General features: G+C 41.8%; 1 protein-coding gene and 1 long non-coding RNA gene across 3 annotated transcripts in view; both read left to right on the top strand.

The window, feature by feature from the left end:
• Window positions 1–18,452, top strand: part of cul9 (cullin 9) — a 29,531-nt gene extending 11,079 nt beyond the window's left edge. The window contains exons 11-42 of one of the 2 annotated variants that reach the window (XM_030770431.1): window positions 802–998; window positions 2,589–2,826; window positions 3,144–3,249; window positions 3,372–3,599; window positions 3,872–3,962; window positions 4,254–4,425; window positions 4,710–4,815; window positions 4,921–5,016; window positions 5,203–5,378; window positions 6,023–6,156; window positions 6,647–6,832; window positions 7,182–7,211; window positions 7,658–7,791; window positions 8,063–8,245; window positions 8,612–8,769; window positions 9,045–9,246; window positions 9,489–9,660; window positions 9,760–9,905; window positions 10,111–10,240; window positions 10,463–10,665; window positions 10,901–11,157; window positions 12,970–13,345; window positions 13,694–13,834; window positions 13,960–14,124; window positions 14,383–14,546; window positions 15,107–15,200; window positions 15,747–15,821; window positions 15,913–16,023; window positions 16,425–16,542; window positions 16,794–16,927; window positions 17,237–17,328; window positions 17,580–18,452. In XM_030770431.1, coding sequence (XP_030626291.1) covers window positions 802–998; window positions 2,589–2,826; window positions 3,144–3,249; window positions 3,372–3,599; window positions 3,872–3,962; window positions 4,254–4,425; window positions 4,710–4,815; window positions 4,921–5,016; window positions 5,203–5,378; window positions 6,023–6,156; window positions 6,647–6,832; window positions 7,182–7,211; window positions 7,658–7,791; window positions 8,063–8,245; window positions 8,612–8,769; window positions 9,045–9,246; window positions 9,489–9,660; window positions 9,760–9,905; window positions 10,111–10,240; window positions 10,463–10,665; window positions 10,901–11,157; window positions 12,970–13,345; window positions 13,694–13,834; window positions 13,960–14,124; window positions 14,383–14,546; window positions 15,107–15,200; window positions 15,747–15,821; window positions 15,913–16,023; window positions 16,425–16,542; window positions 16,794–16,927; window positions 17,237–17,328; window positions 17,580–17,796 — 5,032 coding nt within the window. In that variant the 3' untranslated portion in view covers window positions 17,797–18,452. The remainder of the gene's footprint in view (window positions 1–801; window positions 999–2,588; window positions 2,827–3,143; window positions 3,250–3,371; window positions 3,600–3,871; window positions 3,963–4,253; window positions 4,426–4,709; window positions 4,816–4,920; window positions 5,017–5,202; window positions 5,379–6,022; window positions 6,157–6,646; window positions 6,833–7,181; window positions 7,212–7,657; window positions 7,792–8,062; window positions 8,246–8,611; window positions 8,770–9,044; window positions 9,247–9,488; window positions 9,661–9,759; window positions 9,906–10,110; window positions 10,241–10,462; window positions 10,666–10,900; window positions 11,158–12,969; window positions 13,346–13,693; window positions 13,835–13,959; window positions 14,125–14,382; window positions 14,547–15,106; window positions 15,201–15,746; window positions 15,822–15,912; window positions 16,024–16,424; window positions 16,543–16,793; window positions 16,928–17,236; window positions 17,329–17,579) is intronic. The other variant, XM_030770430.1, reaches the window with a different exon arrangement.
• A 3,850-nt stretch (window positions 18,453–22,302) lies between these two features.
• On the top strand, window positions 22,303–23,021 carry LOC115808948 (uncharacterized). The gene is made up of 3 exons (XR_004025233.1): window positions 22,303–22,408; window positions 22,513–22,617; window positions 22,898–23,021. It is a non-coding gene; the product is annotated as an uncharacterized LOC115808948 (long non-coding RNA).
• The last annotated feature ends 1,334 nt before the right edge of the window (window positions 23,022–24,355 follow it).

Raw genomic sequence — 24,355 nt, 5'->3', positions numbered from 1 at the left:
TCATTGTTCCTTAACGTACACCACGTAAATTCTCTTTTTATCACCTCGTTGTATCAGCTGTTGCACCTGCTTTCATTTGAAAAAACAAAAATGGAAGCAGGTTCATTGTAACGCAGAACTGAATGTTGTTTTTATTTATCACTATTAGAAAAATACATTTCAGTTCAGTCATTTCACAGATAGGGAGCAACCTCACTTCCCCGACACCTTAGGAAGCGCACTAGCGCCCAATGTGAGCGCCCATGGGTTTTAGCCTCCTCGCTAGCACACCCGCCTCCCATCCCGAGAGTCGCCGGTTCGAGTCCAGTGTGGAACACAACGCAGAGCGGTAGCATAAGCTTCAATCAGCACATCTGTGCCGGTGCCAAAAACCACTCTAAGGCCCGTGTATGGTTTTAGTAGTGTGTTTAGTCCAATTTTTTTTTTTAAAGAATACAGGCAAGCTAAGTGAAGTTAAGTGTGGTTAAGAAGTCACAAAGATTTAAAAGGGGCGAGTTTTGCGGTGTTTTTTTGAATGTATATAGTGTGTTCGACCATCTTATAGGGAGATTCAAATCATTCCGTCACTCTGGAACTAAGGATAAAAAAAATCACCAGATTGAGACCCAATCAGTATCACTAGGGATCTTGATGTAGCAGACCTCAGCGGGAGAACTGGGGTGTATGGTTTGATTGCAGATTAGATGCAGACAGCTTTGGTGCATTGGCCACTCTGAAGCCCATTGTCAGTGTGTGTGATGATGTATGGACTGCATGTATTGGAATTTCCTGAGTTTTTGTGTTGGTATTCTGCCATCCCAGGTGCAGTCTCTCGGTACAGAACGGTCTGCTGGTTGTCATAATGCTGATCTCCAATCACAAGAGCCTTGCTGAGCAGCTGGTTGCCTGTGACATCAGCACTGTGCTGAAGAAGTGCCTTTCCTCCCAACGTCCCGAGACCATGCTGGCCATAATCGCCCTCAACCACATCTCCATGGTTCACAAGCTGGAAGAAAAAGGTATAACTGTTTTTCTTTTCTCGCGACGATAAAGCCAGACATGATTAAACAGACTGTAATTTTGTTAACACCACTCTTTAAAATTGCTTATACTGATGCACGCATAACTGCCAAAATTAAGGAAACGACCTCATGAAATTTCTTAAACGAAACTTTCTTTACTGAGGAACGCAGCACTGTTCTTCCATGTGCAAATCCATTGTGATTTTTGTGATTGTGCTAGACAGTGCTATATCCGGTACAGCCCTGGAATATTTCTTCTGTTGGTCTTAGAAGTCCTCTTTTGGTCTTAGACAGCCATGCCAAATGGTTCACAGTGTTTTCATGTTCATCAAAGCCTTAGCACCCCGGAGACGGGGGCAATGTCAACCTGAAAAGAAAAAAAAGGACCAGTCCCATCGGGATAGAAATCCATCGCATAAAGGCAGTCAGCCTGTGGCTTGGTATTTATTGACATTTACCTTGCCCTCAGAGGGGTTGACTGGAACTAAACCATGCCAGGAAAATTTAACCCACCCCATAACAGAGCTGACAGAAACCTTCACCAAGGGAAACAAACATGGAAAGTGTGGGGTTTTTTTGGCATGTTCCTCACGTGCATTTGTCAGCTTATGGAGAATAGACTGACTCATCTGTCGGTCGGTTTCATTTTTTTTCCGCTGAACTGTAGACCACTGCCTTTCCTCTTTGCAACGCTTAACTCACAAACGTGTGTGCATTTTTTTAGTATAAGGAAGGGTTTATGGACGGCAACCAGACTGTAGTAGTGTTCCTCTCTGTGGAGTTCTTGTTGGATTTCCCAAACTATACTTGACGGATCTGCCTGGTCGTGCTCTACTCTAAATAGATCTTTGCAGTCAGTTGATTGACTTGCTCATGTGTGTTTTGCAATGAGTGGATTTCATGTTAAGGATGGAGGTCTTATGACTAATGATGATCTTAGTTGATGTCTTGCCCAAAGACTTCCAAGCCAACATCCTCTTAGGTTCCTCATTAAGCCTTAGTCAGTCTTTGTCCCTGAAGTTCCTGTCAAACATGCCTCAACTATTTGTCATCTCTCTCAGTCACTGAGATCTTTTCTACTAGCCCTGGTAATTTAAATAATGGGGAAGATGGTATACCCAGCATTTTCATACATATGACTGTATCTTCACTGGCTTTATCACCTGTGGAGCCCTTGTTTGCTCAGGTGTTTCCTTGATGTTGGCAGTTATCCAGTGGTACTGAGTGGTGGAGAACAATGATGATCTTAGAGGGGGAACCTAGATAATGGGTCCCAAACTGAGTAGACTAGTGGAAAGAACTAGTGTTCACAACAATACACTGATTTGTTTTTTTTTTAATATTCCATATTTTTTCTATGTATATAGTGAGATCACACACAGGCAGAATATTGAGTTAATGCACAGAGATGATCCTAGAGTTAGAAATTTGTACCTGAGAGTGTCATTGAAGGTGTTCACCAAGCTGGCAATTTTAGCCTGGTCTCTCATCCCATCCATTAGCATGAGGAAGGGATCTGAAGTGAACTGTGAAAGAGTTCCGCTTTTCTCATAAGATTAAAATGAAACCGGGATCTTTTCTCTGCAGAGTCCACGGAAGAGCTGAATTTTAAGGATACAGAGCTGAAGATGCTGGTGGTGAGCCTGAAGGAAATGACGGCCACTAAGGAGGTGATCCTGACTCTGGAGAAGCTGTTGTGTGATGACGCCCCGCAGCTGGAGGAGGAGAGGAATGAGGTGACGCGTAGTCGGGACACCTTCCAGGACCTCGTACGCCTCATAGACCAGTACCGCGTGGACCGGGCTGTGCAGCTCTCAATCCTTAAGTAAGGGCATGAGCGTGGTTTCGCCATATGACAGCGAAACGTAAATAAATGACACGCCTGCATGTCAAATCGTGTATATGGTGACATGGTGCTGCTGATGACGATACATAACAGCTTTTGTGATCACATGCAGTTGTCTTGTCACAAGGCATTTTTGCAGTCTTTGATGTAGCTTTGATTTGTTATATTTGAAGAGATAGCGACAGTATTGTTGCACTGTGTATGGCCTGGTAACGAAAGCTGTTGTTGCCTTCTTTGGAAACAGCTTTGAATGGAATGATTAAAATGCTGGTGGTTTTGCTCTTTGTGTCCAAAAGAATCTTGAACAAATTCTTAGATAACTATCAGGAGGACCTTCTGCCATGGCATGAGAGCATTGAACCTTGCTTGTCGTCTATGACAGCCTTCATCAGTGATAGAGATGTGAGTCCCGCCCCCCCCCCCCCCCCCCCCCCCCTTTCTAATTCATTCTTAACTTTCTTTTCATTTAGGACCTCTCAGTTGTGTGCAGTGTCCGTGAAATATCTTTTTTTTTAACCATACAGGTTGTTCAACAGTTCATCCGTTTCCTCTATCGGCTGGCCTCTCTGAATAAAGACTATGCAGTGGTGATGTGCCGTCTTGGCACCAAAGAAGCTCTTGTCAAGGCCTTGGACAAGCACAGCACAAACGTGTTAATGGTTACTGAGCTACGAGACCTAATCAATGACTGTGAGAAATACGCCAGCCTCTACAAGAAAATGACCACTAGTGTGCTAGCGGGATGCATACAGGTTTAGTACACATGTCCATTAAACGTTAATTCTCCATCAGTGAACTAATGCTGCTATAGAAAATGCATTCTTTCATAGTCTGAATTACTCATTGGTATGGTTTTTTTTCGTTTTTTTGGTTCTTTGATTATTTAACCCACCACCCTTTATCATTAAATTACTTTTCTCAGAATGTTCAGAAAATTTTACCAATCAACTTTCTTCTCATACAACTACCCCATTCATCACTTGTTTTCCTGCCAAGTAACGCTTTCCATCTCCACCCCTGTCAGATGGTTCTGGGCCAAATAGAGGAGCATCGCCGCAGCCACCAACCCATCAACATCCCATTCTTTGACGTGTTTCTACGCAATCTGTGCCAAGGTTGGTTATATAAAGTTTGGCAAAACTTCTTCATATTCATGTGTTAATTAAAATGCACAGCGTATGACTGATCAGACAGAGGGACGGATTCCCGCGGGATGGAAATAGAGAGTAGAAGTGATTTCAAGGAAAAGTGGGACGTTAAACTGATGATGAGTGTGGAAGAGGACATTTCCACTCTGTCTTATGTTTTACAGCAGTGCCTATGCCAGACGTTTATTAGACTTTGGCCACACTCAGAGTTCATATGTGATACGCTGTTGTTCTTGGATGCTGCTGTGTCCATTACAGGGTCCAGTGTGGAACTTAAAGAGGATAAATGCTGGGAGAAGGTGGAGGTCTCCTCCAATCACCATCGGGCAAACAAACTGACCGACAAGAATCCCAAAACCTACTGGGAATCGAATGGTTGCACAGGTTCCCACTTTATCAACATCTACATGCACAAGGGTGTGGTTATTAGGTACGTTATCACGTCACTCAGTGAAATCCAGGGTTTTGATTGGTTTGCTTTCACAGTAATGGGCATTGTTTTATTTTGGTTTATTAAGTTGTCTGACCTGTTGAAAAATTTTAGGTGATGCAGTCACACAAGTCATTGGGCACTCATCTGTATAATGCGGGAAAATAACCTTGAATCAACAATCACAACTTGAAGCCTGGTGCAGAAAATGATCAGTGCCATGTTTGCTGGTGAGCCAGGAAGTTCTGAAATGCTTTTTCATTTCCTGTTTTTGTTCCCTGCAGGCAGTTGGCAATGCTTGTCGCCAGCGAAGATTCCAGTTATATGCCAGCCCGCGTCGTAGTGCTAGGTGGAGATGACCCGACAAACATCAACACAGAGCTCAACACAGTGAGACGTTGTTTTCTTTTTGGTTTTTTTTTGGTTTTTTAATTAGACAAACATTAAATGAGAATTATGAATGTGTGTGCCATTATTATTTGGTACGTTCAACAGGTGAATGTACCGCCCTCAGCCAGTCGTGTGGTTCTGCTTGAGAACATGACCCGGTTCTGGTCCATAGTCCAGATAAGGATCAAGAGGTGTCAACAGGTCAGGCATCAAAACTGTCTCTGTCACCTTGCAATGACACACTCTGTTGGAGATTATTATTCCTTTAGTTAAAATTTTATTAACGTTGCCCTGTATTACTCAAGCACAAAAACCTAATATCGCAAACTGGTAAACTCGCCATATATCGCGTCAGTCTCAATGTTGTGCCCTGTCCCATCCCCTCAGGGTGGCATCGACACACGAGTGCACGGTTTTGAGGTTCTGGGACCCAAACCCACGTTCTGGCCGGTGTTTAAGGAGCAGCTGTGCTGTCGCACCTACCTCTTCTACATCACTAAGGCCCACACCTGGTGTCAGGAGATCCTGGAGGACAAGACCCAGCTGTTGCAGCTTTTCAGCAAGTAAGATTTCAGATGCTGTCCTGCCTCCAACTGCTTAAAGGAACTCTGTTCATTTCTAATAAATCTACGTCACGGCTTCAAATATGAAACCGGAAGTTTTAGTGCACCAATGATGTACCATAGTTCTGTTTTGTTTTTGTTTTTTTACTGCCGAAACGGTCGGATCAGGTCACACTAGATGAATCGTAGAGAGTGATATTCATTTTGAATGTCACTCACACTGAGTCATTCACAATCTCATGTGTTTGTCTCTATCCTGCAACATAGATTATTATTATTTTGGGACGAAGAATTTTTTTATTTTTTTTTTTTGCTCCTGTAATTTGGCATTCTTGGTAATGTCTTACCAGGTTAAAAAACACAGCTGAAAACAAAGCTCCTCTTTTTTTCTTTTTCACTATCCACTCACTATGTCTCTCTTGCTATTGTTCACAATTTTTATTCTTATTCAACTTTATTCCTTTCTTTTAAAATCACAGAATTATATTTTTTTTTTTCTTTAAGTTTTATATTTGTTTTATGCTGTGTTTCGTCTGCTGTCCAAATACAGCAGGACAGCTGGTAATTCCTCTAAGAAGCAACTAAAGTTTGTTGATATTGCGTAACCTGCCTCTCTGCCTCTCTCTCTCTCTCTCTGCTCCCAGGCTGAACAGTGCCCTGCGTCACGAGCAGATGTTTGCTGACCGTTTCCTGCCGGATGCTGAGGCTGCAGAGGCATTGGGCAGGACCTGCTGGGAGGCTCTTATTACCCCCATAGTGCAGAGCGTGGCTGTCTCAGGTATCCTGCTACTTTACCCCGATCCATCACCACTGTCTTCACTCTGTCCGCCACTAATATATCAAAGAGTAGGTTACGTACAGCTCTTTACATCCAAACTTTAGCTTGGCGCTTGAGAAACGTTTCTACTGAAGCTTTTGTCCTGCTTAGCTCTTTGCGAAAGCGCTCATGTCCCCAGCTCTAGGACATCAGTTATGAGAGAGTAATGCATATGTAATGACTGCAGAGGAATGCATGTGATTTAACTGAGATATACAACAGAAAAAAAGACACACTTGTTTGATGCTAATTCCTTGATTAATTTGCGTAGTATTATTTGATGGTTTCTTCTTTGACTTTTAGTTTCTGTTTTTTTTTTTTTTTTTGAAGCGTTTGTGGGATTATGTACGAAGCTTTAAATTTATGAAATGACATATTATTGATGAATTGTTTTAGATGGTTGATCTATGACTAAGAATTTCTGGCTCGTTAATCATTCCGTTTGGAACAGAATCGGGCGGTTTGAGTCCATTTTCCTGGTTGCTCAACGAGTATTTGGAAAACGCTGAGTCATCCATGCGTTACAAGAGCCGGGCATCCATCTTCAACTCCCGCGTGCGCCGCCTGACTCATCTGCTCGTCCATGTGGACACCAGCCGAGTTGACACGGAGGAGTTGAAGCCTCCCACCAAATCAAGTAAGTGACACCCCCCCCTCCCAAACACGCAATCCTTACTGAGACTCACAGAGACCTTACCTCAATTTTTCAACCATTGCCTTTTCCTGCGTTGGTGTAATAAGATGGATGGCTTTTTAGCCTGGTGAGCTAAAAAGTTGATAGAAGCTCTGGTTTGTGGTTTCTCTACAATGCTGACATGATTTCAAAACTCGTACATTGCAACGGTCTTGTTAATATTTTCTCTCACACTATGAGCCTGAGCCAGCAAAATACAGTTCTGATTGTCTGAAGTTGAGCCAGATGGTAACTGCAGTGGATAGAAGTAGTCCAAGGCTTTTGTATTTGAAGATATTTTTCTTGTTTTCAGAAGGTATCAACAGAAGCAAAGATATGAAGAGTAAGTAAGAGCTTAGAGGCTAACGTTATGCATCTTGTTTTTTTTTTTTTTTGGTTTTTTTTTTGTTTTTTGTTTTGTTTTATGATATTTTTCAGCTCAATGCCAAACCATCCATCACTTCTTCAAAAACTAACCATTGTCAGATACAGCTATTCTCTTTGTGTTACTTTTCTTTTTTTTAATTTTGTTTTTTTTGTACTCTTTGTGTTTTGTTTTTGTTTGTTTATTTATTTATTTATTTATTTATTTATCTAGTATTGGTGCAGCTTTTCAAGTTTTAATTGCCAGACTTCAGAATCCATTGTTTGTTTGGTTTCTGTCAAATTGTCAGATTTTACTTGTAATCACTTTTTAAACATGCTTATATTAGTGTTTCTGTTTAATCTGCTAGCTCTTGTCATCATCTTTTGAAGTTGACCAAATTTTTTTTTTTTTTTTTGTTCCAGATGGAAAGGAGGGTAAGAACAAAGAGACGACTGCCATCGCTCCCTCCTCCTCCTCCTCTGTCAAACCCAAAGTAAAGAGCACCAGTAGCATTGCTGGAATTGCACAGTGCTGGCAGGACGTGGTCCAGCGCCAGGTTGGTCCACAGCACCAATTTAGAGCTGTTTGGAGCTGATGACTAACACCTAATTCTAAATAAAAAACAATCTTGTAATACTCGATTGCTATGGAAATTGTGATTCTGAGTACCCAGTAAATCTTTTTTTTTTTTTTAATATTTACACCTCAAATCTTTTTTTTTTTTTTTTTCCCAGCTCACCAGTTTTATCTTTAGTGCTACCAGGAATAATGATGGGAATTCTTTAACTGATAATCTCTCTGAGATTTCCCTGGTTATGTCTCTGCAGGTCAAAAAGTTCCTGGATTCAAATTGCAACCAGCCAGACTTTGTGGAGCGTTACAGGAACATGTACCTCCGTCTGAAGAACGCTATGGAGGAGCTGTTTGGCCAGCAGACTGCATTTGTTCTGGCACTGCGCCAGGGATTTTCCGCAGCTTTGCTGCAGCTGTCCATCCTCACAGCCATGCATGTGAGTCACGCTTCCAAGCAAGGACTACCGTAAACTAGAGAGAGCTTGAGACCGTGCCAAGGTTTTTCTGTGTAGACTGCACGTTCAAATATCAGCAGTCAAACCCGGGATTTTTCACCAAACATTTTGTTGCTTTTTTCTTTGTTGTTGTTGTTGTTGTTGTAAGACTATGTTGAGACGAAACCTGTGTTGCACACACTTCATTTCCCCAAGATTGCATGGGCCAGGACGGACACGCAGGCATTATGACATGCAAACGGTCGTCTCCTCTGTACTTTGTTTTACGCAATGCTCAGTCTGCAGGAAAATGTTCTTTACGTGGGCCAGAGATATGGTATGAATATAAAGATATCTGTTCTCGTCCAGGTGAGTGAGCAGTTCGCCCAGTACATAGACATGATGATCCAGGAGAGCGGAGTGGACTCTGGGAATGTGGAGACGCTTAACCGGCTGCAGCAGTTCCTGGAGCCCATGCTCTTCCTCTCTGGACTGGAGCTGGCCAACACTTTTGAGCATTTTTACAGGTGAAAGAGCCTTCTCTTTCTCTAATGTAAAATTCAGCACATCAGCACACAGCAGTATACAAATCCATATAGCTTCTTTCAGTTATAGTGGTTTAGGGGGAAACTATTACAAAATAGGGTTACAGCTGCTGAAAAAATTACCCCCCCCCCCCCCAAACACTGTCTCCTAGTGCTGCTGTCTGTTTGGCTTATAATGGTTCCTACACGTTCATTTTCCGTTATTCAGTGTCTGTCTTTCTCTCCTCTTCTTTTGGTTCATTCCTCTCTTTCCACAGGTACTACCTGGGGGACCGTCTGTTGGGCCAGGCGAAATTATGGTTGGAGAGCGCTGTTATCGAACAGATCGGCACATGCTTCCCCAACCGCTTCCCCCTGCAGATGCTGGCGAACCTGAAAGAGTCAGAGGAGCTCCAGCAGGAATTCCACCTTTACCGCCTCCAGCAACTAGACAAGAACCTGCAGGACATTGAGGAGGAGGTGAGACTTGCTCTTTTATTTATTAAGATGAAATTGAACTATGCCAGTATTTCTGTGGAATACTGTTGAATGTCGCCCGTTTGTTCAGTAAGTCCGACTTTTGCACAGCGTCCCAGCTCGTTTAATTCTTTTTAAACCACCTAGGGTTTGTTTTTGAGTTTGAGTTTGTTCGAGTCGGAGAAGCGGAGCCTTCTCTCAGCTCAGCATTAGTGCAACCTTGTATGGAATTATTTGTCTTGTAGATGATGGTGGAGGAGACGGCTGAGCCCGAGGAAGAAGCCGAAGTGAAGGTGCTGGTCCTGTCTCCACGCTGTTGGGCTGTCTCCTCTCCCTGTTACCTGGAAGACCCTAGCAATCACTTCCCCCACTATCTCAGCAACTACCTAGCAGAGTTCACAGAATTCTACTCCAACAGTGAGCTCCTAGAACCACTTTTCGCTCCGGACAAGAAATGAACCTTTTGTGTTTATTCAAGCACTCACTTTGTGTGTGTCTCTCTGTCTCCCTCTGCAGGTCAGAGCATGTATAGCCTGAACCACAGTAAACCACGCAGGCTGCAGTGGACATGGTTGGGGCATGCTGAAGTATCCTATGGATCTTGCACTCTCTATGTTTCCACTCTGCAGATGTACATTCTACTGCAGTTCAACAACCAGGAGGTACAGTGTCCACAAAAACTTCTGGTGATAGCGCACTAAATTTATCATCCCGCTTTCAATCTGATGACTGTTGATGTTTTCTTTTTGAACTTTACAGTCCCTAGTCGTTTATTTTCTTGGCATAAGAGTCTTGTTTGGTGCTGCTTGTAGCTTATCTTTAATCAGGTTTCCACAAGTCTTTCTTGACCTTTCTGACCTCTTGTAGGATGTAAGTGTTGAGTCTCTTCAGCAAGCTACTGGACTGTCCTCGACCGTATTGGGCCATGCACTCAAACCTCTGACCTCTGAGAAGGGCATTTTGATTCATGTGGGTGCCAGCAAGGACCCACTGAAAGGTTAGAGCTTCTCTGTCTTTTCGGAGTTATGCTTTTGTACGCAGGGCTGTAATTAGCTCTGATAATGTTTGTATATACAAGCTGATTTTGCCAAGTTGCACACACTGTGCTATGTCTCTGACAGTAAACAAAAGTGTGTGGTCTTGTAAAAATGAAACGAAACTGAAGGCAAACAGTTAATGTATTTGTAATCATTCGCTGACTCTGAAACTCTGATTCCAGGAGTTCTTAAATTGAACAAGCGAACTTTGACGCAAAACTCAGAGAAGAATAGCTACTGCTACCTGCTGCCCAAGCAGACGTACCTGAACGTGGATGAGGATGCAGCGCGCACGCTGGAGAGAAAGAGAAACTACATCTACTGCCTCATCGTCCAGATCATGAAGAACGAGAAGGAGATGCACATTGACAACTTGGTGTTCAGGGTAAAGCTTGGCTCTTCACGCCACTGCGTTTTTTTTTCCCTTACACTGTGTTTGATTTAGATCTGTTGTTCAGTGTAGGATTCATAGAAATATGCATCCCAGAATAAGATTTAATTAAACTAAGCTGTAAATGCACGTTTTGTATCGGGGGGGGGGGGGGGGGGTGGTTGTATGTAACGCTGCCGGTTTTAGGTTTAGTAAACGGTTCTCCAGAAGCCTGTTCTCTCTGTCATAGGTGCTGGACACCTGTCAGAAGCAGGAGGCAACGCGCTCCCCTGGCTCCGTCCGCTTCAGCTGCAGCACCACCGACGTGCTGTCCTGCGTCATGCACGTCATCAACAAGGGTTACATTCGGCGGAACGAGGACAGCCCGCATATAGTGGAGTTCCTACCCGAGGACCCCTCCACGCCCCAGAAAGGCCAGGCGCAGTTCTCTTTCAGCAAGATGGACCTGAAGAAAGCCTCCAGCAGCAGCGGCAAGGCCGACATCAGGTGTGCCGATGACTCCTAAAACTTACACCCTCTTCATCTGTGGTCGTTTCTCAGGGCCAGTTCCTTTCTTTTTCTCTCAGTTAGGAGGGAAGAGTCAACGCCAAATGGGTTTGCCTGAGCAGGCATGCCTCACTCTGTTCTAGAATGTCTGTTCTAGAATGTCTGTTCTAGAATGTCTCTTAGAACCAGTTTATCCATTGCTCTGTCTTTATATCCATAGCATGAGCTTCATATCCACAACAAACATTGTTAATTGCCTTGCATCATTTTTCGTGTTCCAATTTTAGAGACATCTCTAAGTTTGCTACTTAAGTTTATTACAATGAAGTATTTCTTTTCTCTTCTTTTGGATTTTTTTTTTTTTGCCTTTTTTTTTTTTAAGTGCACTTTGACCTACTGTAGGTAAATTCAGTCCAGTTTGAATACTAGGTTGACTTCACCTCAGCTTTTGACTAATCAAAGTAATGATTAGCCTTGTGAGATGAGCCTTTTCATCTGGTCTTTTAAGCCTTGTGTGGCTGCTAGGTTAGAATATGCTGTTTCATCAGAAGGGCCCCTCAAAACAGCAGACATAAACACAAGTTCACTTTAAAGCCATTTGTATCTCCAAGAAACCTGTGGCTCTAATGCTTGAACCAAACTTGTAAATGCAGCACCAAAATTTAAATATATGGTTATGCCACGTGTTTTAAAATTTGGCCAACATGCTAGTACATGTTTCATCTATTTTAAGAAATAAAGAACTTTGTAAAATTTTGAACCATGTTTGTTCCTTCTTTTATGCGTGCTGAAAAGTTTTCTGATGTAATGTTACTCAACTTCCAAAAAAAAAAACCCAAAAAGGAAAAAGTGACATTGTTTAGGGTTGTAGTCTCAATTTCAGAAGTGGAAGAAACAAAAAAGTTCTGTGTATTAAATTCCATTACCTGCATTTATTCAATATATTGTTTGTGACTGCTCTGCTCTGGTACACAAGTGAAGAACTTTTTTTTTAAGGCTGAGCATAAAACATTCTTTCTGTTCTCTCTTGCTAACTAGGACACAAAATGTTACACTTATTTTATCTTATTTACTTATGTCATTTATTTAACAAGTTAACTTTATCTCTGACCCTGCTAGCCACTTACAGAACATATCTGGAAAAACTTCATCACTTACTCTGTGCAAAGTAGGCCTTAAATTCTGTTTTCTTTGATGCGTTTTAAATGGTTGAACAAGCTAACCATACCAGATTCGTTTTGAAACAGAGCAAATTGCTGTTAATCAGCTAAATGATAATTAAATGAATTAACTACAGCGGCGGGATATGAACTGGCACCTTCTCTACCACCTGCTGTTTAAAAGCTTGGACAGATTTCAGATAAAGTAGAAACTTGCTTAGCATGTGTAGCCTACATCAACAAATCTCTGTTTTACTCATGAGAAAAACATCCCCACGGTTTTAACTAGGAGGTCGCAGATTCTGCATGTTCTTAGTCGTGTTTTATGTTTTTTTGCCTCCCGATGACTTTCGTAATTCAGTGTGAGAGTAGAAGGGATAAAATGACATTTTTCCAGAAGGTGATTGGGACACATGCTCACCTGTTACACAGGGGAATATACCCAGGCTGTTTAACTCGAAGTAAATTGGAGATTTGAATATTGCAAGTAGCTACTAAAATCAGATACTGGACTAGAATCCCTGTTGCCTCTTTACGGTCGATATTTCAACGTGAAAAAGAGAAAGCTTCCTTCCTTTAGCTATTCAAATTTAGACAAGTCCATTGTCTCAAGAATGCAAATTGTGACTTGTTTATATGTCTCCCCTTGCAGCCTGGGAGGTTTAACTGTGGCTCCTCAGAGGCCGGAGGATGGGGCGCTTGAGGCCGTTCTTTTCTCCATGGGCCGGACCATGACCCAGGAGGAGGTCCGGCAGCTGATGCAGCGGACCGTCCAGCAAGTGGCGGGCACGCTGAGCTTGGACTTGGACCGGGCCGAACACCTCTTGGTGCACTGCAGGTGGAACGTAGACCTTCTGATTCAGCGTTACACGGATGACCCAGACTCGCTGGTGCTGGCGGCAGGTCTGAAGATTCGCAACCCGCAGCCACCCCCTAGCCCCACCTCCCAGTGTCCCGTTTGCCTCGTGTCCCAGTCGGGTGAGAGCGACCCAGCGCCCACCCTCTGCTGCATGCACTACTGCTGCAGGGTGAGTCGTCAGAACGGAATGAACCTTAACAGAACCAGGCATTTTCAGTATTCAGAATATACTTCTATGGAGTGTACACAGAACACTGCTTAAGTGTAGTCACCTCATGTAGTTACCAGTAAAGATACTGACGTATATTATGTTGACATACAACTTATTGTGACTGAGACATGGAAAAGCTGTCTAGCCACAGAAAGACTAAATTGTAAGTATAGTTCTCAGTTCAGGATTGAGAACTATGAACATGGGTAGTCTAAGCACTAATGCATTCACTGAACCTTGACCTATTGGTTGTTGTGTTACAGTGTAAATGGCTGTATGTTAATGAAGTGTTTGTATGCCTTTCAGTCCTGCTGGCAGGAGTACCTGACTGCTCGTATAGAACAGAACCTGGTGATGAACTGCAACTGTCCCATTACAGACTGTCGCGCTCAGCCCACCTCACAGTTCTTCTACAACATCCTCACCGACAAGGACACTATTGCTAAGGTCTGGACCAAGAGAGCACAGCATCAGGGGAAAAGGGTTCAATTAGTAACACTTCATCTGTTCGTTTATCTGTCGCTTTAAATGAACACAAGTGCGCTGAATCTTCCTCCGTTTCTCTCATGCAGTATGAGAATGCTCTCCTGCGTGGATACGTCGAGTGCTGTTCCAACCTGACGTGGTGCACAAACCCACAGGGCTGTGACCAGATCCTGTGCAAGGAGAACATTGGCAGCATGGGGACCTGCTCCAAATGCTGCTGGTCCTCCTGCTTCAGCTGTAACTTCCCCGAGGTGGGTAACCCCCCCCCGTCCACTGCCTTTCAAGTTCTTTTTATGCAGGGCTTTTAATAGGCATTTTTACAGTGGTGGGTTTTATTTTGGTGTACTTTGCCCTCCTCCGTTTCAGTTATTCATTATGACCTACAGTAATGCAAACCAACAGGCTTTCAGAAGCTGAAAACTCTTTATCACATAGAGTCTCAAAAGCATCCATCAAGGTTTTTTTCTTTCTTTTTTCATTTTTTTTTCTTTTCTTCTCTTTTTCTTCAGGCTCATTATCCGGCCAGTTGCAGTCACATGTCCCAGTGGATGGATGATGGGGGTTACTATGAGGGGATGAGTATGGAGGCTCAGAGTAAACATCTGGCCAAACTGATATCCAAGCGCTGTCCCAGCTGCCAGGCCCAGATCGAAAAGAACGAGGGCTGCCTGCAGTGAGTACACACACGCGTACGGTGGTGACGATGTCTGATGAGTGAGACGTATATGTTTTGTTTGATGTGCAGAGACACTTCTGTCAAGCAGCTTGATGAAACACTCCTTTGATGAGTTGCGAAGGAACCACTAAGACCCAAGACTCAGTCATATACTCCATTAAGTTATCTTCTTATCAGAAACAGGTCATTTATTTTTTACATGAGTGCAGACATCTGCTTTACACTTAAACCCCTGCACCTCTTGACCATCAGTCTGGACATTTGACTAGTGCCCAGCTGTCCATATTTATAGCAGTGCAGTGCAGTGCAGTATTACCGAAAGTGTCACCTCCAGTTCTCTACTTCCACTGTATCAGTCGCTCTTTTTCTTTTCTTGAGCACACTACTGCATTTTCATTGCTTTGACCCAAGAATAATCATTTTTATTAACGGTGGTATTTTCAAATTTGTTTGACCACCATAATCTCAGTCTCTTTTTTTCTTGCCTCATGAGCTAGTTTTATTTATTTATTTTATGACGTAAAGGAGTTCTAAAGTGTGTGTATATGACCTTGCAGTATGACTTGTGCCAAATGCAATCACGGATTCTGCTGGAGATGTTTGAAGCCATGGAAACCTACTCATAAAGATTACTACAACTGCTCTGCCATGGTGAGTATGCAATGTAGTGAACTTCCAGGGTTTAGATTAGCATCAATGCTCTCCCTGCCCTGGTTTGTCAGAGACATCAGAGTTTTGATTATTTTGGTATAAGAGCAGCTTTTAAAGCTATGGATGTAATTCTGCTGTCATAAACAGAGGTTGCACAAAGTCCTTAAAATGTTTAATGTTGAAAATTTAGTTCAGGGTTATTAGGAAAAGCTGTCCCATTTCCCTCAGGAGTGCTCGAAAGAGCCTTGAAATTCATATGAAGCCAGTTGTTCTTTTAGTTTGATTGATTTGGTTTAATATTTTGTTAGAATGAAGTTCCATCTGTTTTATTTTTTTATCGTCTGCACACACAGAATAGCTGATCATAGCTGCTCACACTACTTCAAGTGGTTTGTCCTTTAGCTGAGATGAACATAGCTGTCAGACAACCAAAAATATCAGCGGTGTTCATGTTATCTAACTTCACACTCTCATCCCAGGTTTATAAACTTGACTTCAAAACAGAACGTGATATGTCTTTTTTTTGTTTGTTTGTAAACACCTCAGGTAAGCAAGGCAGCAAGGCAGGAAAAGAAATTCCAAGACTACAATGAGAGATGCACTTTCCACAACCAGGCCAAGGTGGGTGGGAGCTGAACACTTTATGGGGATGTCTGAGATTTTTAAGCTATGATATGCTTTTCACTTGTTTTTGTTTTTCCCTCTCCCTCAGGACTTTGCCATTAATCTGGAAAACAAAGTCTCCTCCATCAACGAAGCCCTGCAGATGAAATCGTTGACGTTTGTTATCGATGCCTGCAAGATCCTTGCCCAGTCTCGCAAGGTGATGTTTTGGAAACTATTGTTTAGATGCATTGATGATTTGATTCCAAATGAAGACTAAAGGCTCGTTCAGATAACTGCTTTAGGCATTTAAAAAAAAATGACAACTTCTGAATTTTAGCCTCTGTTCATTGCCAGAAGGAAGTCTAGATGCTTTTTCAATGTTGTGTACTGAAAATAAAATGTATTTAAATTATTTTTCAATTTATGTACTCATCAAACTCTCATGGGGGAAAAAAAATATTGTTTAGATGTTTTGGGAAAGTAAAATATTAAAACCAAAACCTGTACATACATTGTTAAAATATGGCTACAAACGGGAAGTGCTGTCAGGTTGTTCTTACGTTCAAATTCTTGGCTTTGCTCTCAGACCTGAACTCAGTTATGCTTGTTTATATGTAGGTGCTGGCCTATTCTTGCGTGTACAGTTACTACAACCAGGACACAGAGAAAATGGATGTGATGGAGCAGCAGACAGAGGCTCTGGATCTCCATACTAATGCTCTGCAGATCCTCCTTGGTGAGAGAGAGAAATTTCCAACAAAATCAGACAGCGCGTCTTTAAGACGCCCCAAAGACAGCCTCCGTGTTTTTTGCTCATTTTAGTCCTGTACAACATTTTACTTATGGCAGTTTAAGACACCCTTATGTCACCTAAGAAAATATCTTTTCCATTAGAGTGAAAAATGTCTGTAACATGTCTGTAACATGTCTGTATGGTACTGAGAACAACAAAAAAATGACACTTTTCTTCTCGTGGCTTCCCTGTAGAGGAGACCCTGCTGCAGTGTACTGACCTGGCCTCCTGTGTGCGTCTGCTGAAGCCAGAGCACATTAACACTGGTCTGGAGCTTATCCGCCGCATCCAGGAGCGACTGGTCGCCATCCTTCAACACTCAACCCAGGTACAGTCCATATATATCCATAGTGGGAGACGTTGCCGTATACCGTTCCATATTCCGAAGTCAAATCCCGCATTCCAAGGCCATCAAATCGTACTGATGAGACTGGCTGTGTTGCAATCTGCCCCGCCCTGTAGATGAGTGCAAATTAAAAATGTCATCGGTATCCTGTAGATATCTTTTCAGCATGTTTAGGTGCTGCGCTAAACTGTGTTGAGTTCAGTGGTACCCTCTTGAGCAGGCTTTCTCTCCACTGTGTAAGTTATTACAAGTCACGCCGCAGAGAGTAATTAGAGTCCCTTCCATTTGCAGGATTTTCGTGTAGGATATCAGTCTAAGACGTCATCAGAGCAGGAGAGTGCCCAGGCCTCAAATCTTGCTAACCACACAGACACCAACAAAGAGTAAGTTACCCTCTGTTAGGTCCCTCCCAAGGTAATTTCCACCCTCAGACCCATACACGACTAGACGCATTATTTTATCCCGTTGCCAAAGGACAGAATTTACCCCTAGAAGCACCATAGACGGGACCGGAAAACAAAACAAAACAAACAAAAAAAAAAAAAAAACCCACAGAATGTGTTCAGTAGTGATGGTTGCTACCCAACAGGTCTCAACAAGTCAGTCTTGCTGAAAAGCTACTCTTTCTTCTCAGGTCCAAATCAGACAGGGGCTCTGATTCCGGAGACTCTGATAATAACAACTACACTGGTGAGGAGGCAGGAGATGAGGCGGAGGAAGACGATGAATATGACGATGAATACGTTCCAGAGTGGCACGAAGACTACGACGAGGACATCGACGAGGACGACTTCTTCTCCGACGACGACGAATCCGAGAACTTGGAGAGGGACTTCAGTCCTTTTGATTAAACAACTTGCAGAAAAAAGAAAAAAAAAAAAATCAATGATATAGTGACGGTGTCAAAAGACACGGGATGCATTCACATCACTACCACATTCACTTATGAGAGCAAGAGAAGCAGCTAACAGCGAAAAAAAACCCATCAGAGGAAATCATGAGCTTGTTGGAAGAACGAGGGTTGATTCAGTTTGTACACAGAATACCAGACAGACGAGATGAGCGCCAAAAATTTTGGTTAATGTTTTTTTTTTTTTTTTCTTTTTCTTTCTTTTTTTTTTTTTTGCTCTAACCACTCAGCTATCGCTTTGAGTCCCTTGCTCAACACTTTGGTTATTGCACTTCCATTCTCGCTTATGATGTTTTTTTGCATGGTGCAGCAAAAGGTTTAATGACGTAATGCTGTAAGTTTTAGCTATGGTAGCTTTTCTTTGTTCTCACGTTTTCTCTGTTTTCCTTACCAGTTAAGGTACCATGAGCGTCAAAATCAATGAAGGAACATTTGGTGGATACACTTCCGTGTGTGTGTGTGTGTGTATACACACACACACACACACACAAACAGGCTATGCTTTTATTTTCACAGATGCTGCTTCATTATTTACAAGCTACCACTGAAAAATAAGGGATTGTATAACCAAGCGCTTCAGAAGGCTATGTGTAATTTAATTTTTTTTTTATTAAAATATGTTGGCTCTTTCATTTGTATTCATTTCTTTCATTACCAAAAAAAAAAAAAAGAATGCCTTGATTTATTTTTCAGTTACATAGAAATGCCTTCATATATACTGTATTTCTAAAATGTTGGATCTCCATTATTGTTTGAAGAAGTGAATATTTCATGGATATCTGTGTTTAAGGGCTACAGGGAAAATGGATATAATTTGTTTGACAGCTGTCCCTGGGGAGAGAAAATTGTTAAATTATCTGATGGTTATCAGATACCAGAAAAAAAAAAAGGACAAACCAGAAATTGCATCACTGGCTTCATCAAGGTGTCACTGCAATAATAATTTGAAAGTATCGTAACTCATTGTATTATTTGCTAAGCAAAACGTATGCTACTTGCTTTTTTTTCTTTTCTTTTTTTTTCCTGGGAAAGAATTTTTGAATAGTTTTTGGACATGTTTATGTTCACGTATATAGAGAGATATCAGATATCTTGTAATGTCCCACTTTGAATTTACTGTAAGTTTAGATAAACTTATATATTCATATATTGTTCATCCTCTATAATGTTCTCTCTTTGACTTCACAATGAAGTTGTGCAACTTAAACAAAATAAAAAGCTTTTCTGCAAAGTTTTTTCCTCACTTGTCATTTGTCTTTTGAGAGGCGCATTGGTCTTAAAATATTCATGAAATAGCACAGTAATTACCAGTACCAATTACCAGTAATTACATTTTGTGGGCAGACAAAGATGTGAAGTGTAATACCTCTTGCACGTTAGAATTCTCAGAGCACTTAAATCACATTTTTATCAAATTGTTTGTCCATACTGCAATAACGAGACAAATATTACCTGTGAATTTAACTTCGTGAACTCTCATAATGAATAACTTTACACTGTATGAATACCACAGTAAGGAACTCATAAAGACTTGTAAAAACATGGACTATTTACTGCTAATTACATTCTTTCACTCATTTTAGCAGATCCAGTAAAGAAAAAGTGATCTTTCATTCAATAATTTTCTGTGGTTCAAACAAACTATGAAACCATATTCCAAAACGACCGTACTTGTTTCCTGAAAAGCAAAAACACTTAACTCTCTCCGAACCCCCGGAAACACGTCTATGAGGGAAACGTCAACATCCGGAGCACACTGCAAGAGGAATGCATCCCTGTAGTTCCCCAATGTGCAGCACCCTTTTTAGTCAACTAATTGTATTGTTAGCTATCAGGCTGACTCACAGCAAAAAGGACAGTAGACTAGCAAGCAAGAAAAAAACCGCCAACACTTCGCAGATGTACTCTGTAATATACATAATTATATCACTGAACCCCGCTTTCGTTGGTTCGCTGTGTTTTTCCGCCACAGCGAACATTGGGTAACAACTTTGTTTTTGCAGCGAAGCATAGCAGGCATTGTAGCTGCCCCCGAAAGTTAAGTTAGAATGGCGCCAGGTCGGAAACGTGGAGGTGGGATGAATCCGAGCCGCTGGCCTGGACCTGGGTTCGAGATGAACTCCGCCGTTCCTCCGCCACATGACAGGAGTTGGCCTGACCCGCCCCGAGGGGGATTTCGTGATTATCCCGGTCCCGGATTTCGGGACGCGCCCGTGATGATGGTACCATACGATCCATATGATGAGATACCACCTGCACCTTACGAACCATATGATGTTATGCCTCCCGGACCTTATGATCCATATGACTCGAGACCACCTCCAGGACCAGTCAACCCTGTGCTGATGGATGCTGAGTACCGTTTTAGAGAAGACTTAGAACTCGACAGAGCAATGATGCGCGAAACTACAGAGTTCTCAATTAACAGCCAGCCAGTGAATGAGCGATGCTTTCCAGTGCTAGAATTTGATCACAGTCCAGAGCTGCCTTTGATTCCGAACCATGGTTTCAGACCTATGGATGAACGTGGTCCTGTAGAATGCGGTTATTTCCCGCCAGTGGACAGTCATGTATGTAATCCATATCTAAGCTATTTGATAGACCTCTAACTTGTTGCATTATAAATCTTTCAGTCATGAAGTAATACGTACTAGTGATGTTGGCAATGAATGACTTATTGTAAACAAAACAAAGGTCTCACTCCCCACACATCTGATACAACCAAGGTCAGTCTTGGATTTGGAAGAGGGAGAGGAGGATTCAAGGGACACCCACCAGACCTAAGTGGACTAAGACCTAGGCCATCTCTGGTTCAACAGGAGTGGGCTGGCTCATCTGTAAGTCCACTGCTGTGCACAACTTGCCATGACACCTCAGTATGAAACATCATTATTTATTTGGCTTGAACTGCATGATTTTGTGGAATTATGTGGGTTCCTGTGTGTTTTTTCCAGCACAGCATGGGTGAGTGTCTGAGAGAATCTATGCCGACTAATAGATATTCCTCTTTTTAGATTAGCTTTTTGATGCGTTATGTATTTTCCTCTTTTTAGAATACCGTGTCTGCATTGTTTGCATATGTGCGCTTCTCAGAATAGTCCCTGCCTTCGAGTGAATGGTGTAAGTGAAGTGTCAAGTGTGAGGTGGATATGTAAGACATATGTTGATCAAATGAAGGCTGGTCTTCATCTTCAGAACAGCTTCACACACCCAAAATTTATACCCAGTGTGAAAAATGATTTTAGACGTCTGCTTTTGCAGTACTTGTTAATTTCGATCCTTTTCTTGTTTTCATCTTGGTTTCTCTTTTATTTTTTTTCAGGGAATGCCTCCACCCAGAGGCCCAAGACCACCTCAGACAACTCCTAAAGAGAAAGCAAAACAAGTGCCTCTAGAGCCCAAAAGTGACCCTACTAAAACCTCAGCACCAGTTGACACTTTGGCTGCCCTGAAAAACTTTGCTGCTAAGTAATGTCATTTTGAGCAGTTTGACAACAGGGATGACTTTAGATCTGTTATTTACCCGTATCAGTAATCCAGTTCACTTTGTATTCAGCATGTGGTCTTTGACCATTACAATTCTTGAGGTGTCCAGCTATTCTCATAGTTCTCAAATTCACTGGAAGTGAATAGTTTGCTATGAGTATGGTTCAAAGGCAATCTGGCAAACAAAATAGTATATTCATGATACAGGAAGTGGGAAATTGCAAATCCTTAATTAGAAATTAATAAGGAGCTGGATCATGTCTTCAGTCCCTCTTGGAACACTGTTATACGAGTTATGACCCATGTATAATTAGATTTTGGCCATTCTTCAAGAGAGAAAGCCTCTAGATCTTGATGTTGAGAGATGGAAATGTGGTAAGAGATGGAAATGTGTTTACATTCCACTCTCCAGAACATCCCATGATCTTTCAACAATATTAAGATTCGGTCATTGGCGATAATACCATTGTAACTGTGATGACTTCGGGGTTGAAACCCTTATTTCCTGTGCTGCTTTAATTATTGTGTCCATTTCCTGTACAAATGAATGATCATTTATCACATGGGAACAAGATTAGACCATGGACAAAACACCCGATACATTCTGCTTGTAACCAATTTTTTATCTCATTGTTTCTCTCTTGTTATAGGCCACCTCCTGGACGTTCAGTGGGAGTTATTACATTCATTGGAGTAAGTGCTGTCAGTCATTTTATTGACTATGATGCTTGTTGTTTTGTCTCCTAGAGCCTTTTTGAAACAGTTCAGAATGTAAGTTGTTTTTGTCATTGCTTTAGATAAGTAAGGAGAAATATAGTGTGTTTTAAGAATACCTAGTCACATTTTGTCCATTTGTCCACTCTTTCCCCTGTTCCTTTCCTTTTTTATGATATTTTTTTCCCCTTGTCGCTGATAGCCAAATTTGTTTTTCCGTTATGCAGAATAATTACGGCTTCATTGAACGTGAGGATCTGAAAAAATTCTCTTTCCGCTTTGATGCCTTTGTTGGGATTCGTGACAACCTGTTACCTGGGGTTAAAGTGCATTTCACTGCTTACAAGGAAAAGGTGGGTCAACTGTATATTCTTTTGAAATAGTTCTGCTTTTCAAAATTGCGGATTAAGAAATGTATTTCAAAACTTTGGGGGTTTTTTTTCTTTGTTCATCTTAGGGAAAAGAGTGTGCCACTGATATTTGTGTGCCTCCTGGTGGTACGGAGGAGTTGAATGCCATGACTTTTGAAGGAGTTGTCAGCAAGGCCATACATGATCCACAGGTGAGATGTTATAGCACGTACCTCAAAAGAATAAGCCACTCCCCTTTCTCAGTCTTTTCAAACGTTGAAATCATGATGTCCGTATTCAAACCTGACAGAAGCACAGTCTGATAAAATCAAGACGAGGGTAACAAAACTGTCTATGTCGAAAAAATAAACCCGTGTTTTTTATGTGTGTGTGTGTGTGTGCATGTGCATGTTAAACCTTTTGTGTAGTTTGACCAACAACTGTGAATTGAAGATGCTAATCAATGAAAATTTTTTTTATACTTTTGTTCAGGCCTCTGCAAAAGACCTGCATCCAGGAAGAATCAAAGCCACTGTGTTTGAGAAAGCAATGGAACTGCCTTTTGGGGTCAATGACTCCACAGTTACTTTACTGTCCAGTGACCGTGTACAATTTAACCTGGTTACAGATCTAGTTACAAAAGTGAAGAGAGCGACCAAAATCAAACCGCAGATACCAGAGACGTTTAAATTCACAGGAGAAACCAGGGAAATGGTAAGGGCAACCAGGCAATCCATATATACCTGCATGTCAGGGCGGTCAAAGAGTACTCAGGTGAATTAACATTGCCCTTATACTCATCCTGTTGAGATGTTTATCATATTGTCAGTATGCACCAGACAATTTGTCAAAATAATCATGTTTCCCAGACATGTGACCTACCAAAATTTTAGAGAATAGGAAATTTTTGTGTTTTTTGTTTTTTTTTTTTTAAGGTGGAAAATGGATTTTGAGCCTATTTCCCAGTCAGAGTTCCATTATCTAAATTACTAAAAATTGGACAGTGAGATTTACCTATGAAACCCACATCAGAACCGAGTTCCTGTTCCCACTATCAACCCACAGGGCGTGATAATAAGTGTCAGAAATGGAGCAATTTCCATAATATCAGGGAAGTACAGGAATCTTTCCTCTGAAGCCAGTGAGAACCTCTCTGAAGATCAGCTGGGTTTTATGGATGAAGTGGAGTTCACGGTCATCACAGTGAGTAACGTAAGCTCTTCATTGAAAAAGGATTGTGGGAAAAATATCGCTTTGCGTTATAACTGCAACTTTTAGAGGGAAAATGTGCCTCATGACTATTGTCATTATGAAGTATTTATATTATACGGACCTGTACTTGCTTAACGCTAGAAGCGCCACGCCGGTTTGACCTACTTATACCTAGAAGCGCCGAGTGCCGGTCATTTGACCGCTGTGACTACCTACTAGGAGCGCCGTACAGATTTTACCTACTTAATTACTATATGATGTAAAATGTATCTGTGTGTTAGAACAATGAGCATTTATTATGTAGAAGACAAGGCCTCTGTGTGTCTGTAACACCTGGGGAGTGAACACCAAGTACCCTGTGCTCCATGAGAAAGGTTAACTTGTAAACCACCACACATGACCTGGGACTTGTTTGTCTTACTGTATGAGGAGTTCTGCACTCCTTAACCTCGGGGAGAACTGCGCTTCATCTCTGAGGTGTGCTTCACCCATGATTATGTATTAACGTCGCACATGGTCTTAAAAGGCTCATGCAAGAGGTGCATCCGGCCCTAATGGGTTGAAGGAAAAATGATTCATCACATCTAAAGTTTGTTGTCTTAGCAGCTCTCCAGTAGGAGACTCCAAATTTCCCTTACAGGATTAATTTTGTCTAAAAAAGAGATTTAAGGCTCTTACCTCGTCTGTTTAAGCTTCATTTTTAATCTTTCAGTGCCTTGTAAAGATGAAAAACTTTTG

Source organism: Chanos chanos, chromosome 4, assembly GCF_902362185.1.
Source record: "Chanos chanos chromosome 4, fChaCha1.1, whole genome shotgun sequence".
Classification (NCBI taxonomy): domain Eukaryota; kingdom Metazoa; phylum Chordata; class Actinopteri; order Gonorynchiformes; family Chanidae; genus Chanos; species Chanos chanos.
This window is presented reverse-complemented; position numbering and strand designations above follow the sequence as displayed.